General features: G+C 41.7%; 1 protein-coding gene across 1 annotated transcript in view; it reads right to left on the minus strand.

The window, feature by feature from the left end:
• LOC124593946 (farnesol dehydrogenase-like) overlaps positions 1–16,896 on the minus strand; it is a 56,391-nt gene extending 39,495 nt beyond the window's left edge. The window contains exons 1-3 of the mRNA XM_047132295.1: positions 16,722–16,896; positions 13,659–13,716; positions 4,933–5,109 (exon numbers count right to left, since the gene is read on the minus strand). Coding sequence (XP_046988251.1) covers positions 4,933–5,109; positions 13,659–13,716; positions 16,722–16,896 — 410 coding nt within the window. The remainder of the gene's footprint in view (positions 1–4,932; positions 5,110–13,658; positions 13,717–16,721) is intronic.
• Between the last annotated feature and the right edge of the window lie 274 nt (positions 16,897–17,170).

Below are 17,170 nucleotides of genomic sequence, written 5' to 3' on the forward strand. Positions count from 1 at the left end.
CTAGCAGACAAATGGCGCGAGAAACGGGAATCTCAAAAACTTCGGTGTTGAGAATGCTACATCAACATCCATTGCACCCGTATCATATTTCTATGCACCAGGAATTGCATGGCGACGACTTTGAACGTCGTGTACAGTTCTTCCACTGGGCACAAGAGAAATTGCGGGACAATGACAGATTTTTTGCACGCGTTCTATTTAGCGACGAAGTGTCATTCACCAACAGCGGTAACGTAAACCGGCATAATGTGCACTATTGGGCAACGGAAAATCCACGATGGCTGCGACAAGCGGAACATCAGCGACCTTGGCCGGTGAATGTATGGTGTGGCATTATGGGACGAAGGATAATTAGCCCCCATTTTATCGATGGCAATCTAAATAGTGCAATGTATGCTGATTTCCTACGTAATGTTCTACCGATGTTACTACAAGACGTTTCACTGCATGACAGAATGGCGATGTACTTCCAACATGATGGATGTCCGGCACATAGCTCGCGTGGGGTTGAAACGGTATTGAATAGCATATTTCATGGAAGGTGGGTTGGTCGCCGAAGCTCCATACCATGGCCCGCACGTTCACCGGGTCTGACGTCCACGGATTTCCTTCTGTGGGGAAAGTTGAAGGATATTTGCTATCGTGATCCACCGACAACGCCTGGCAACATGCGTCAGCGCATTGTCAATGCATGTGCGAACATTACGGAAGGCGAACTACTCGCTGTTGAGAGGAATGTCGTTACACGTATTGCCAAATGGTTCAAATGGCTCTGAGCACTATGGGACTTAACATCTATGGTCATCAGTCCCCTAGAACTTAGAACTACTTAAACCTAACTAACCTAAGGACATCATACAACACTCAGCCATCACGAGTCAGAGAAAATCCCTGACCCCGCCGGGAATCGAACCCGGGAACCCGGGCGTGGGAAGCGAGAACGCTACCGCACGACCACGAGATGCGGGCATTGCCAAATTCATTGAGGTTGACGGACATCATTTTGAGCGTTTATTGCATTAATGTGGTAGTTACAGGTAATCACACTGTAACAGCATGCGTTCTCAGAAATAATAAGTTCACAAAGGTACATGTATCACATTGGAACAACCGAAATAAAATACCTGTTACCAACTGTTCGTCTAAAATTTTGAGCCGTGAATATTACAGCGCCATCTATCACAAAGTGAAAAGAGTGGTCCAACTAAAAAATTTATATTTCTTTACGTACTACACGAATATGTAATAAAAAATGGGGGTTCCTATTTTTTAAAAAACGCAATTGATATCCGTTTGATTATGGCAGCGCCATCTAGTGGGCCAACCATAGCGCCATCTGGTTTCCCCCTTCAAGCTAGATGAGTTTCGATCTTTGTAGTTTTTTCGTCTGACGTTTATTCCGTGAGATATTTGGTCCGGTCACGATCAATAGACCACCCTGTATAACATATGCCTTTCTGAACATTGAGATGCTTCTGACTCAAATAACCAATATACCCGGGGGTTTCCGTAAGAGAGTGCAAAAACTTAACGGAAAATAGAGGTTGCTCCACTGTACAATTTGAGGCAGGGATCCTGGGTTCGGAGAAGCCAACGTAAGGAGATAATAAGAATAAAATCACATTAGAGCGTACCTTTGTATTCACATTAGTTACAGTTAACTGCAAATCCCATCATTGACACAATGAACGTATCATTTATATTGTATCTTACAAAATGTGCTGAAGCTGACGTCCATCAACCTCACTGTAAGCGTGACATTGGCGAACAAGGTTCTGACGCACCCTGACAAATATCCCTGTTGCGTTTCGAATCACATCACAATCAGATACAATTCTGGCAAGTAATTCCATCTCCATATCCACTGGGGTCTCATACACAAGAAGCTTTAGATATCCCATAGGAAATAATCAAGGTGATTCAGGTCACGTGACCTCGCAGGCTATGGAATAGGACCTCCCCTTCCAATCTAGTGATCAGGAAATACCGGTACTGCTCCATCGTATTGCACTGTGCGTCTCTGAATAGCACTGAGTAATGAATGGGTCTGTCGTTTCTTCATAGCACATTCTGTCATACGGATAGTATAAATACGATACAACAGAGTCACCTTATGGACAAGTTAAGTAAACAAATCTGTTTCTATCGGTTATCCGTCTTGAGCTGACTGCAATCTAATTGAAGGAATTACACATACGCGTTTCGCTTTTATTTATAAAGCATCTCCGGTGGTCGTTGCTGTTTCTTACATATTCTGCTCCTTATTAGCAGCAGTTGGCGTCGAAAAACATGAGAAACAGTTTAAGAAAGTGAAATGTAAATAATGCAGTGCGGCTCAAGAAATACTGCAGACCGGCAAAAAGTGCCAAGTGAAAATATGGAATGAAGTTCTTCGACACCAACCGCTGCTTGCAAGGAGGGAAGGAGCAGAATATGTAAGAAACACAAGTAACCGCGGAATATGTTTTATAAATAAAAGCGAAACACGTCTGGTGTAATTCTTTTTAATTACATTACAGCTGCTGCGGAAGATGGTCACGCACAAAAGTAAACAAAACTCACATCATGACTTCCTTGTAATCAGGCTCGTCCTCCTCGTTTCCTTGCAGAAAATACAGAATGTACATGTAAATAAACAACTCAGTACGTGTAAACTTGTACGGATGTTAGTTGTAAATCAGCTGATAAACAGTAATGTTAGACAAAACGGTAGACATGATCCACAAAAATTTCGGGCCTACAGCCGCATAAATTTATGCGGCTGCACGCCCAAAATTTTATGGATCAGTATTTGCGCCGCGAAAATATGAAGAAAGCGGTAGACATGTTTACTTCCACATTTCCTTAAGGTGGCCTCTCTGGTCCCAGATTCCCTGTTTCAAATTGTTCAATGGAGCGTTCTCTATGTCCTGTTAAATTTTTGCACACTCTTACGGAAACATCCTGTGTAAGTGCAAAACTGTACAGGTACGTGATAGCAGCGTCCGAGGTTCTGGCATTTCGCTGAAGTAATTATGAATTCCCATCTCCTCAATACCATTTACTATTTACATTGTATAGTTCGTTGTTGCGTTGCAAGCGTAACTCGAATACTCCTGGGATACGCCGAACGTAACACACTGAGCCACAGATGGGTACATGACAAGCAGTCATTTACCGCCAGGGTGTCTCAGCATACGCAGGCGTCGAGACGCGGCGTCCTGGCATTTGTCCAGCATGATAGTTTCAGTGTGGTGAAGCGGCAGCAGGTGCGGCGTTCGACATCACCGTGCAGAGAAGTGGAAACAGAGATAACGTGGGACAGGGGTAACTAACCGGCTTCAAGAGTCTAAGGAGAGGAGGAGAAGGATAGTATTTAACGTCCCGTCGACAACGAGGTCATTAGCGACAGAGCACAAGCTCGGGTTAGGGAAAGCGACCGTGTCCTATCGAAGAAAACGTCCTGCTATTTCCCTTAGGCGATTCAGGGAAAACACGGAAAACCTAAATCGGGATAGCCGGACCCGGGTTTGAACCGTCGTCCTCCCGAATGCGAGTTCGCACTCTCGTTCGAGGGTCGGGCTTAGGAAAGAGGTCGACGCCTCAGCAGGGCAACTTCTTATTTCATATTTGTATGGAAAGTACGTTTTTAATCGCAGTCCAACTCAAGAATGAGTCAATTTCTCTGGATGCTCACAAACTGTTTCCCACTGCTTGCAGGTTGCTGGCCTTAGAGCCCTTAAAACAAATGTAATCCGAACAGGCCTTGAAGTCCCAACGTTACCGACCAGCCGCCGCGTCATCATTAGCCCTTAGGCGTCAACAAATGCGGGTACGGACGGCATGAGTTCAGCACATCCCTCTTCGAGCTGTTGTCAGTTTTCGTGACGGGTGGCGTTACTTCTCAGTCAAGTAGCTCCTCAATTGGACTAACAAGGGCTGAGTGCACCCCACTTACCAACACGACTTGGCAAACCCGGACTGTGATCCATCCAAGTAAAGCCCGACAGCACTTAATTTCGGTGATCCGACGGGAACCACTGCAGCAAGGCCGTTGGCCTCAGAGCCCATAGGGCTGCTAATAAACAGACCTTCTCTGAAGATCACAAATTTTATAGTCTTGCCTTCGCTGAATTGGATGTAGACCATTGATGGCATTACGTCATTTCAGATGATTAAACCCTAAAATAATAATATTCTTTTCCTTACTGCTTCCCCAACATTTTCTGCGTATATAGTGCAAACGAAACGCAGTCAGGGCATACGAAACAAGTTAAAATTCTCCTGAAACCCTAAGCTAACATTCCATGCATTCTGCCCATTTGCCTATGTTAGTCTTCAGATGAACGATCACTGTAGAATATGCTTTTTCTTCAGATAGTAAACTTGAAGGTTTGTCCTCAAAAAAATTTGTATCCCACTTCGAATTATTTTCTTCATTATCAACAACAAAATATTCGCTTCTGTTTCGTTTGAGTTCGCTACATTTTTCTTCTCGTTGATTGTTTCAAACGTTCCCTGTATGGACCCTACCTAACAGATTCATAACATGCTGATTTTACTAGAGATGGTGGCTCCTGATGTGGGTTCTTGATTTTGGGAGCTGGTTAGATACCATTTGGGTTAACATTTATTCCGTTGTTCGCATGTTGTGTGTCAGACAAGTGCTGTGTTGCAAAGTCATTTTTTCTAACTATATGCCTGCTTCATGACAAGAGTCCCGTTTTCTAGAGGCCGTCTATTTTCCACTGTTGTGGAATCACATTTGTGTGAAAAGTCGGCTTGTAGCGTTACTGTCCCTGAGGAACGGTATCAGAATTGTAGATCATCTGGCTTGTTCAGCACCATAGCGGGTTATCGTATGATGCAGACAACATACAAATATCTAGGCTACTTAAATAAACTAAGCTAAACTTGCTAGCTATGACACTCATTTGGACGAGGTAAGCTGACTAACCTGTAAGCTGAGAGTCAGAGAAGACGCCAGCGTTGTTGACCAGGATGTCGACGCGGCCAAGGTTATCCTTGAGCCAGCGAAAGGCGGCCTGTATGTCCCCCTCCTTGCTCAGGTCCGCTTCGACTGCGTGCAGCTTGCCAGGGTACGAGTGGGTCTTGGCAATTTCCTGAAAGCTAGAAATGTCTCACAAAACGTCTGAAATGTGAGAATTCTGTAAACAATAGGGCTCCACAGATATAATATTTCACTCGATTCAAAACGCAACAGATACTGAAACAAAAGCTTGCGAAAGAGACGGAAGTGAATGAAAAATCATGGCATTTCTGAGCTTGTCAGCTCTCGATGTGAACATGCAGAAAGGTATCTTTACTTCCGAGGACAACTGTTCACCGTCCGTGTAATAACTGGCAAAGGATGTCGTGGAATCTGGAATACTGCTGCGCTATTACATTAAAAATATCAACATTAAAAAATTCAAACATCAGCCTACGGAGAAATGTACATAAAATGCAGCTTCTTCGATGGCAGAGAGAAGCGATTCTAGAAACATTGCAAAAATTGGGCCTGGAAATGGTCCAGTGCCTCTGTAAATGTCTGTGCTAACATGACGGATATATGGCGCAAAGTCAAGAGTTTTAAAAACAAAACGTATGTTGACAACCTCTGAGAGACTGTCACAGGCTGGACGGAAGACGTTCCAACTACATCGCGATCTATTAACCTTGAAACAATTTAATTTGATATTAAGATCAAGGATCAGTTTCTACACATCCCCATCACAGTGGGAAGCAAGCAACAACACAACGACGTCTTTAGTACGGCCCGGTCATATTTTTCTTCTGAACTATAGGCCAAAATTTACAAGAATTCATGCACTAATTCAGTTATAAGTGCAGAAAAACGTATTTTCATTGAGCATATGATGTCATATTTACAACGTTTTTACTAATACGTCATATTTCGGCCAACTTTTGCCAAAAATACATATATTTTTTGTATCTTTAAGAACACACAAATAAAAAAAATGCGAATGTTGGTCACACAAGATTGTTTAAAGGGATATTGTCACAAATAAACACAAAAACAAGTACAAAGTTTTCTTTATCAGGGTTATAATAGACAAGGACTCGAAGCCAACAAAGGCGACTTCCGATGTCATAAACATCGCATTCGTGGTCACACTGTTCAGACTGAATGCAAATTCAGTCTGGTTCAACACGCCGAAAGCAAAGTGTTAGAACTTCATGAAGTGGCGAGGTTTTGTTCGTGATTTTAGAGAGAAGTTCTTAGCCACTGACGGAAAAATATTACTTTGTAAACAGTGTGAAGCTAAATTTAGAGCAGTACCAACACTGTAATAACGACAAACGCAGCAACTGACTGAAGTGAAGTGCTGAAAATGGCAGCCGACAAACGCTGTTATTTCAACAGATGGGTCCATCTTCAACGCTTCAGTCGTTCTTCAAGGACTCGTGTGTCTTGCAACATAAGATCGAAGAAACTGAGGAATCCAAGCAACTCCTCGAGTTCCAGATCAATCTACATTGAGAAAGAAATATTTATCCGTGTGCTGCATGGAGTTGTTCAACAAAATTTGAATCGGCGTTGCAGACCAGAAGGTATGGAGGCCCGTAGATGAAACCATCGACATTGGTGAGCGTTACGTTGCAAATGTTCTTTAAGTTGACGGACCTGGAGAAATGTTCCTCCTAACGCGTGAAGCTCCCTCGAGGGTAAACAACCAGACAAGTGCCATTTTGCTTGGTAACTTCGTGAAGTTAGTGTGGCCGGATGGTGTGAATACAGACAACGTGTCGCTGCTTCGTACATGGCTAAAGCAGCCAAAGGGCTTCAGATTCTCTATCCCGGTATGGTGTACGTCACGTGCCTGGCACATGAGATCAAATTACACTGACGTGGGCAAATTAATTTCCTGTGCTAAGATAATCTATGTGAAAGCTATGCTACGGGTGCATGAATTCAAGGCATGAGCACCTCTCGAAGTCTGACAGGAAATCCAGAGAGATACTCTTCGTATAAAAAGTATACCAGTGGCAAGACGCAATCAGTACTCTCACTGCACGATAGCAATGGTGGTGTTGTGATGACAGAACTACTGCAACAGAGTCACAAAAACGGCTTTCCTAAATTCCTTCACAAAAGGAGACGGAGTAAATTTTCGAGAATTAGAATGAAGAACAACTACCAACACGAGTAACTTAGATGTAGACATCCTCCATGTATCGAAGCAGCTTAAAACTCTCAAGAAAGGCAAAGCCTCCTGTACAGATCGTATACGAGTCAGTCATTTCAGAAAATGTTGATACAATAGCTCCATTTTAGGAATCATATACAACTGCTCGCTCATAGAAAGATCCGTACCCAAAGACTGGAAAGTGGTACGAGTGAATACCTACGTGTGTATGGAGTATCGTCTCAGTTGTGAAAATGGATTCGAGATCTTCTGCCAGAAAGATCACAGTTCGTAATAACTGGCAGAATGTCGTCGATTGAAACAGAACGAATATCTGGCGTTCACCAAGGAAGTGTTACAGGCCCTCTGTTGTTCCTGATGTAAATAAACAATTTTGGAGACAGAGTAGCCCTCGTAGATTGTTTGCAGATGGTGCTGTCATTTAGCGTCTTGAAAAGTCATCAGATGATCAAAACGATTTACTAAAGATATCTGTACGATGTAAAAAGTGGCAATTGACTCTAAATAATGAAAAGTGTGAAGTCGTGCACAAAGTACTAAAAGAACCCGCTAAATTTCAGTTACACGATACGTCACACAAATTTAAAGGCTTTAAACTCAACCATATACTTAGGGGTTACAATTAGGAACAAAATTAAAGCAATAACAGCCCTCGGTCGCAAATATTAAGTCTCTTGACCTGGTTTCGGCACTACTATGAGTGCTTTCATCAAAAGTAAAACATTCAAATTGGCTTGTCACGTATAAAACAAAAATCTAGCTATAAAGCTTTAGTCACAAAATTTTTAAAATAGAATACGTGGAAGGCAAGCCGCTACGGGCTGCTAACATATGTCGAGCAACAGATAGCATCAGACTCACGTTTTACTTCTGATGAAGGCACTCATAGTTGTGCCGAAACCAGGTCAAGAGACTTAATTTTTGCGACCGAGGGCTGTTATTGCTTCAATTTTACTTTGTAAGCGATCGCTGACCACGCAGCAATGTTTAAAACTTTAATTATGAATAACATAAAGCGGAAAGATCAAATACATAACGTTGTGAGGGAAGCAAACCGAAGACTACTAGTTATTGGTAGAACACTTGGAAAATGTAACATGTTTACTAAAGAGACTGTCTGTACTACGCTTGTATGTCCTTTTTTGGAGTATTGCTGTGCGGTGAGGGACTTCTCCTCAGAGTGTGAAAATATTTTGTTGACACCCACCTGGATAGGGTGAAATGATCATCATAATGAAATAAGAGAAATCGCAGCTAGCACGGAAAGATTTAAGTGTTCGCTTTACCCTCGCGCTGTTCGAGAGTGGAACGGTAGAGAAGCAGCTTAAATGCAGTCTCGTGAAACCTCTGACAGACACTTAATTGTGAATTGCAGAATAATGATGCAGATGTCGGGTTCTTGGCTTAATGCTGCTGAGTATTATTGCACCAACTACACCAAAATAAAGACAATCTTTTCGGAGCTTGATAGAGATGAATCAAGTGCTATGAAAACTGAGAGAGATAGAGAAAGGTCTTTAGAGATACCCTGGATGGGAAATTGGCGTACGTCAACGCTAACTTTTCAGTGGCATCAAAAGCCATTTCACGACAGGAAGCTGCTCGTACTGAACTATGTGACGCCCTGGATACTGTGCAGCAAGTGCAGATATAGTCGGGTCGAGCTCGTGGTCGTGTGTCTGACAAAGTGAACTATAAATTGCAACGTGTACTCCAGCGGAAAACTGGAAATTTTACAATGTACAAAATTAGTGACAGTCTTTCTGGGACAGTCACAACATTTAAAGATAGTGAACCAAAGCTAGAAACTGAAGATTGACAGGATTTGGAATATTTTAAACAATTAGTATGCAGCAGTAAAAACGTGGTGTTATTATTTGGATAGGTTCTATGATTTTCACTTACTTGGTGCTTTGTTTTCTTTTTTTGGACACACAGCGACATTTCGAAAATAAGAGCCAGCTAGTTTCGAAGACTGCAAAAAGTATGTACTATACTCACAATTTGTTCAAAAATGAGTTTCGTGTTACATGGTACATAAAAATCAACAAATGTTTATAAATAAACTTATATGAGGGTATATTTTAGGTTTAAAGCCATATTTATACAATTTGTACGTCATGAATGCTTGCATATTCCGCTGACTTTTAGGTAGTTAAAATGCGGAATTTATTCGTCAGCGACTGAGAACAAGCTCGGATTAGGGAATGGTGTGGAAACAAGTAGCATCGCGTCATTTTGAAAGTAGCTATTGCGGAGTTTGCCTTAACCGATTTAAGGAAATAACATAAAATCTAAATCTGGACAGCCCGACGAGGATTTGAACCGATGTTCAGTGTGCTGGCAATAGCGCCTCCTTGCTTGGTTGATCCTTTGAGCAAAATTGCAATCAACGAATGCCTGAAACCGATCCAGGGGTTGAAAACATTTGCGTTACACAGTGATCGCACATTTACCACCAGAGTTTTTAAAATTTGAAAACAGTAGATATTCTTCACAAAGAATCCACAATCTCTATTTATGCAAAATAGACTTATTTTCTGCCTTTGGATCATTGTTCATTTATATAGAAATTAACGGTTTCTGGCAAAGTCGCACAGCTTCTGATAGGGTTCTAGTCTTTATATTTACAAAGCTTTAACAATTTTATGACTTAATTACAATAAAAAAGTTCTGTAACACACTATATGAGGTGCGACAATAAAGTTTTGAGACTGATTTTCTTTGCAAGATGTGGCAAACCTGCAGGCTTGCGTAAGCACAATATCTTTGACCTTGGTCTATGAGCTGCTTCTAGTCCAAGTGGCATATCGATGCAACTGCTCAGTCATGAGTTGTGCTGTAATAAGTTAACACGTGTTTGTGTCTCTCGTCACGAAAATGGAACTGCATAATATTGCGCAAAGTTATACCATTTCTTTTTGCATTAAACTGGGTGAAAACGCGACGACAACTTACGGTTAGCTTCAAAAGGCTTTTGGAGAGGAGGTTATGTCAAGAGTTCAAGTTTTTCGTTGGCATAAAATGTTTAGTGAAGGCAGAACGAATGTTGAAGATGAAGACCGCAGTGTACGACCATCAACCTCACGGACCGATGTCAACTTGGCCAGGGTGCGTGAACTCTTATGATCTGACCGAAGATTATCCTTGAAAATGATTGCAGAAGAACTGAACATCAATCGAGAAACTGTTCGTCTAATAATAATTAAAGACTTGGTATGAGAAAGATTTGTGCAAAAATGGTCCCCAAAAATCTCACATCACAACAGCTAGAAACACGGAAAAATGTGGCAGCCGATCTGTTAGAGCAAACAGAAATCAATCTAGAATTGTTGAGCCGTGTTATCACTGGTGATGAAAGTTGGTTTTTTCAGTCCGAACCAGAGACGAAACTGCAAAGTTCGCACTGGTGCTCAAAGACCAAAAAAAAGCTCGCATGTCAAAGTCAAAAGTGAAATGCATACTTGTGTGCTTCTTTGATTTCAAGGGAATTTTTCATAAAGAGTGGATGCCTCCTGGGTAAACAGTTAACCTATACTACTACAAAGAAATTTTCGAAAGAATTCGTAAAAGAGTTCTTCGTGTCCGTGTCATCATTGCTGATAATTGGATTCTGCATCACGATAATGCGCCACCCCATACTGCTCTGTCAGTACAGCAATCTTTAACCTCAAAATAAATTTCAGTACTACCACGGCCACCTTATTCACCAGATATCGCTCCGTGCGATTTTTTTCTATTTCCAAGAGTCAAAACGTCGGTCAAGGGACACCATTTTCAAACAACACAAGATGTCCAAAAAGCTGTGACGAGGGTCTTGGAGAATATTACAGAATATGAGTTCCAGAAATGTTACCATCAATGGCAGAAGCGCTGGAAAAAGTGTGTGCAATCAGAAGGGAACTACTTTGACAGAGACAGCACTAGACTAAAACGGTAAGCCACATTTTTTTTTTCACATCAGTCTCACTACTTTATTGTCGCGCCTCGTATGTCGTAGGTACATCTACATCTACATCTACACATTCTCCGTAAGCTACCGTACGTTGCGTGGCGGAGGATGGCCTGTATCACCGCTAGTCGTGTCATTTCCTGTACCACTCGCAAATAGAGCGGCGGGAAATCGGTTATCTATGAGCATTTGTACGAGTCCTAATTTCTTTCAACTTATATTTGCGGTCATTACTCCAAACATACGCTTGTGACAACATAATCGCTCTTGTCAGCTTCAAATGCTGGTTCTTTAAATTATCTCATCAGCTTTCCCCGAAAAGAACGTCGCCTTCCCTCCAGAGATTCCCATTTCGGTTCCGGAAGTATTTCCTAACACTGTGTTGTTTGAACCTACCGGTAACAAATCTAGTAACCTGCCTCGCACTTAGTTAATTCCCTTAACCCGGCCTGGTGAGCAACCGAAACACTCGAGCATTACTCAGGAATAGGTCACACTAGGGTCTCCTTTACAGATGAACCACCCTTCCCGAAAATTCTTTCCATAAACCCAAGTCGGTTATTCGCCTTCCAAAGCTTTTTAATATTTTTGTTGTTTATCGATTGGTGTACAGTGGTTCAGCGAGGTTAAAGAAAATTATGAGTTTTACAAGTCCGATGATTTTAATTTTCGTACCTGATTAATTGATCTAAACATAGTTTTTTAAAGGTAAGTGTTAGTGTGCTGCAACGTCTGTGTATTGTCGGGTTCACGGTTATTGCGATGCTACAGTAATCGCAGCACGTTTTGTAGCGTTAAGAATATTCTGTCAGAATTATTGACATACTGATTTCGATACCATATGTTCAATAATCGCAGCAACATTTGTATCTGCAGGCATGATTCAAAATGTCGTAGTTGTACCCCCAATAGTTGATTATGAGCGTCTTTGCAATAACCAAACTATTTTGAAGTTCGTCCGCGTGGACGGGGGACGGTATTACTTAAAAATTATCATAGTTCATTTCAAGCAATTACATTATTCAGTCAGTGTATTTCCGTGAAAGATCAGTACCAACTTTAATCATTTTATCCATAAATAATTCCATATCAAAAATGTTGTGTATGAGTTAGTTGTCGTTGCCATTCTCGACAGTGGCTTGCACAGAACAGAGGATAGTGTAAATGTGACAAACAATGTTTTTTGGTCGATACTTCAGTCTACTCACTGACTGTAGAATCACATGAAAGAATGCGCATTACAGACCACAGTAAACAATTTCCGCCATTTTCTACTGTTTTTGTTGTTGCTAGGCATGAGGTTGTGTTTTGTGAGATATTTGTAAATGTTTCGAGCTATACATGTTTACGTGCTATTTTGAGTATGCTGTTAATTCTTCAGTTATAGAATTTTATAGTAAGTACAGTTCTATATATTTTTAACATTATTTATATAACGTGTGAACGGCTGAGCCATACTCTGTCGGTAGTGCATCACTTAGGCCTTTTACCATGCAGCATTTGATATTTGCAGATCAATTTTGTATAATTAGTGCCTTAAAAACTTACCTGTCATGAAAATGGAAATTTGTGTTAGTTTCTTATAGCTACAGTTTCAAAGTTTGTTGAACGTGAAACCGTTTTTGCTGATGTTTCTGCTTAGTTCGATTTCACTTATTATTGGTGTGTCATAATTTAACACAGAGACGACTAAATACAGTGTTGACAATATTTTCTCGCTTGCAACGCTTTAAAATTTGTTCCTAGGTACACGATGGTATTAGTAATTTTGATATTTTCAGAAAAAGACTGCAACACAGGATTCTGAAGGTCATTGTTTAAAAATGCATTAAGAAAATATATTACATTTAAATCAGGGACGAAAGTCTGAAATTTGTTCCATGGTTCAAAACTCTCCCCTATATGTTTCCCCATTTTGATTCGGTGCTATTAGGATACAATAATCCTGTTCCCGGAAATCGACTATGCGATCAGACGGTCAAATGGTTTAACAGATCGGAAATTGCGGGACGTTACAAATTTCACGGCAATCGGACGACTAATATGTGTTATTGCAACAGGTACCTCTGCAGATACTCAGTTGAATCGTGCGCTTAAATCACCTTACGCACAGGTCCCTACACGCATAGGGAACTATATTTAACAGTTCTTTTGAAATGGTTAAAGCCATTCTACATAAACGAAGAATATTATATCATGTACAGAAAGCTTATGGTCCCTGCTTTGTCTCTCTGACTCTAACATAGCTCATCCCACAAAGCCCGTAAGTCTGTTTCTTTCACCTACTTCTCATTACGTATGTTTAAATTACCTACATATTTAAATTAAATAAATTTGCTACTAATAACTACCATTCATGTATCACACTGTGATCCTCAGACTGTTCAAAATTTATGATTCTTCATACTTAGATTGACCAAACTGATTACCCTGAAAATTCCATTACTGTCGCAACTCTTTCCTCTTATCACTTTCAAACTATTTATTCTTCTTGTCGGCATTTTTGGACCGCATCCCAACCGCCACTATCGACCACTGGCCACCGAATGACTCACTCCAACGTCTCACAAGCACGCACTCTCTGCCTGGGATTTCCCAGCTGTTGGTACACAACTGCAACAACCAGAACCTTCAACAATACAGACCGTTGATAATCGCGGCCACGGGAAATGACCCGCTAATAGCTGTCTTTAGTAAGCGTATCGACAACGGCATCCTTGGACATCGTACGACTATGTACATAAGACGTCGAATAAAGGCTCTCCCCGTAGAACAAAGGCTTGCTTCTCTGCCAGTTGTACCCCACCTTCTCTGCTGAGAAAAATAAAAGAACCTGCACGGTAATGCAATGTATAACATACGTAGTGTTTTCTACTGTTGCTGACGTGAACTGCAATGAGAGTACAGGAAAATTCTAGTACTTGAGGTAGCCATTCAAGACGTTTTAGATCAACTTATCAAGCTGGCCTAATTCGTTTAAGTAGGAAAATGCATGGCGAGGAGAATGAATGTAAAGAACGTGTAAATGTAATTTAATGTAACTGATCTCAGAAAAGTGAACAAGTAACAGAGGCAGTGAGAATACATAGCCAAACGGTAAGGAAATTTATCAAAATATAAATCGCAAGACACTTACAAAGAATCAGTAGTAGGGAGTATGTCTAAACTGACTATATCACCATTCGCATGAAGTAACGGCAAGTGGGACCTGTTCCGAGTCTCGAAACATACTCGCCTCACAAAAACACAAATAGCCGATAGCTACAAGTCAGACGCAAGTCCAACACGTGAAAGTTATAGCAGTTTCGTAGTGCGAATCAACAAAAAATCAAGTATGAATCACAGGTATGTTGTGAACTATTTCATTTATGCATTTACTTGACACAGTCAAGCAACATGTCACGTTCTTTACATTCATTCTCCTCGTCATGCATTTTCCTACTTAAACGAATTAGGCCAACTTAATAAGTTGATCTTAAACTTCTTGAATGGCTACCTCAAGTACTAGAATTTTCCTGTTCTCTCATTGCAGTTCACGTCAGCAACAGACGTATATTACACATTCCATTACTGTGCAGGTATTTTTTTTTCAGCAGAGAAGGTGGGGTACAACTGGCAGAGAAGCAAGCCTTTATTCTACGGAGAGCGCCTTTATTCGACGTCTTATGTTTCGAGTAAGACAGAAACAAACTGGGCGCACATTCCCATTGGATTGCAAACGGCTAGAATCCACGTTGATTGAACACTGTCATGCCTGGTGGTTTGATATGATTGCTCATATTCACATGAACTCAGTTTTGGATTACTAGGACAAATGTAAGGATTTAGAAACATATTTCACTACGGGAAAAGTAGATACCGCCTACATGAAAACTAAACAGGCTTCCGGAGAAACAGCGGCAAACCAGTCTTAAACAACGAAGGGAAAGCTGAAAGGAGGGACATTAAGTGAAAGGTCACGTTATAGAAATCGAGGCGGATATAATACTGCGGGAAGAATTTAACAGAGCACTGAAAGACCTAAGTCGAAATAAGGCCCCCGGGAGTAGACGACATTCCATCAGAACTACTGACAGCCTTGGGAGAGACGCCATGTCAAGACTGTTCCATCTTGTGTGCCAGATGTATGAGACATGTGAAATACCCTCAGAGTTCAAGAAGAATGTAGTAATTCCAATTCCAAAGAAAGCAGGTGCTGATAGCTGCGAATATTACCGAGCTATCACTTTTATAAATCATGGTTGCAAAATACTAACACGAATTCCTTACAGAAGAATGGAAAAACAGGCATACGACGACCTCTGGGACAATCAGTTTGGATTCTGTAGAAATGTTGGAACAAGTGAGGCAATACTGACCCTACGACATATCTCAGAAGATAGGTTAAGGAAGGGCAAACCTACGTTTACAGCATTTGCAGACTTAGAGAAAACGTTTTACAACGTTGACTGGAAGACTCTCTCTAAAATTCTGAGGGTAGCAGCGGTAAAACATAGTGAGCGAAAAGCTATATACAATTTGTACAGAAACACGAGAGGCGATACCGAACCTACAACCTATCTTAGAAGATAAGTTGAAGGAAAGGCAAACCCATATTTACAGAATTTGGAGACTTAGAGAAAGCTTTGACAACGTTGGCTGGAATACACCCTCTGAAATTCTGAGTGTAGCAGTGGTAAAACATAGTGAGCGAAAAGCTATGCACGATTAGTACGGCAGTAATGAGAGTGGCATGAAATGCATGCAGCGGTTGAGAAGGCAGTGAGGCAGACTTGTATCCGCTGTTATTCAATCTGCACATGCATCAAGTAGCAAAGGAAATAAAAGAAACATTTGGAGTGTTAAGTAAAGTCCAAGGAGAAGAAATAAAAACTTTGAGGTTTGCCAGTGACATTGTAATTCTGTCAGAGACAGCAAAGAACTTGGAAGAGCAGCTGAATGTGATGGACAAGATCTTAAAAGGAGGATATACGAGCAAGATGAACGTCATAAAAGCAAAGCAAGGATAATGAAATGTAGTCGAATCAAATCAGGTGATGCTGAGGAAATTAGATTAGGAAATGAGACACTCAAAGTAGTACATGAGTTTTGCTATTTGGTTAGTAAAATAACAGATGATGTCTGAAGTAGAAAGGACAGAAAACGTACATTGGCTATGGCAAGAAAAGCGTTTCTGAAGAAGAGAAAATTATTAACATCGAATGCAGATCTAAGTAAGGAAGCTTTTTAAGTATTTGTCTAGTGTGTAGTCATGTATGGAAGCGAAACAATGGCGATAAACAGTTCAGATAAAAAGAGAATACAAGCTTTTGAAATGAAGTGCTAGAGAAGAATGCTGAAGATTAGATGGGTAGATCACGTAACTTATGAGGAGGTACTGAATAAAATTGGGCAGAAAGGAAATTTATGGCGCAATGGCTAGAAGACGGGCTCGGTCCATAAGACACATTCAGGTACAGCATTGTATCGCCACTTTAGTACTGGAGGGAAGTGTGTGTGTATGTGTGAGGAGGGGAGGCGAAATCGTAGAGGGAGACCAAGATATAAGTCCAGGCCTTCGTGCCTGTAATCTGCTCTAGAAAAGCTGGCGGAGTGGCGTGACCATCTTCAGGGCATACCCCCTTCCTTCTCTCCAGCTGTAACTGGGTGGTCCACACCCACCTGCACCCTGTCGGCGCGCCGGGCAACGCCCACGACGGTGACGCCGTGCCGGAGCAGGGCGCGCACAACGGCGGCGCCGATGCCCGCGCTGGCGCCAGTCACCACCGCCACCCGGCCCCGCCAGCGATCCATCAGTCAGCCCTCTGGTCTCCGCTCTCGTCTGGGCTGGTCTCGGCTCGTCGTCTGGCCTCCAGGCGCAGCGGGCCGCTCTTATATACGGCGCTGCGCCATCCGCGGAGGTGAGGTGGGAGGTTCTGCAGGACACAGAGCTTGCGACAACTGGCAGGTGGAGCGCGTGACGTCACGAAGTTGGTCCGCGAGAAGGCGAGTTTTAATTGAATTCCCGCTATGATCTCGGCAATTCCGGCACTTACGGTCGAGTCTTGATCCCATAAACTATGGTGGT

This window comes from Schistocerca americana, chromosome 2 (genome assembly GCF_021461395.2).
Source record: "Schistocerca americana isolate TAMUIC-IGC-003095 chromosome 2, iqSchAmer2.1, whole genome shotgun sequence".
In the NCBI taxonomy this organism is placed as follows: domain Eukaryota; kingdom Metazoa; phylum Arthropoda; class Insecta; order Orthoptera; family Acrididae; genus Schistocerca; species Schistocerca americana.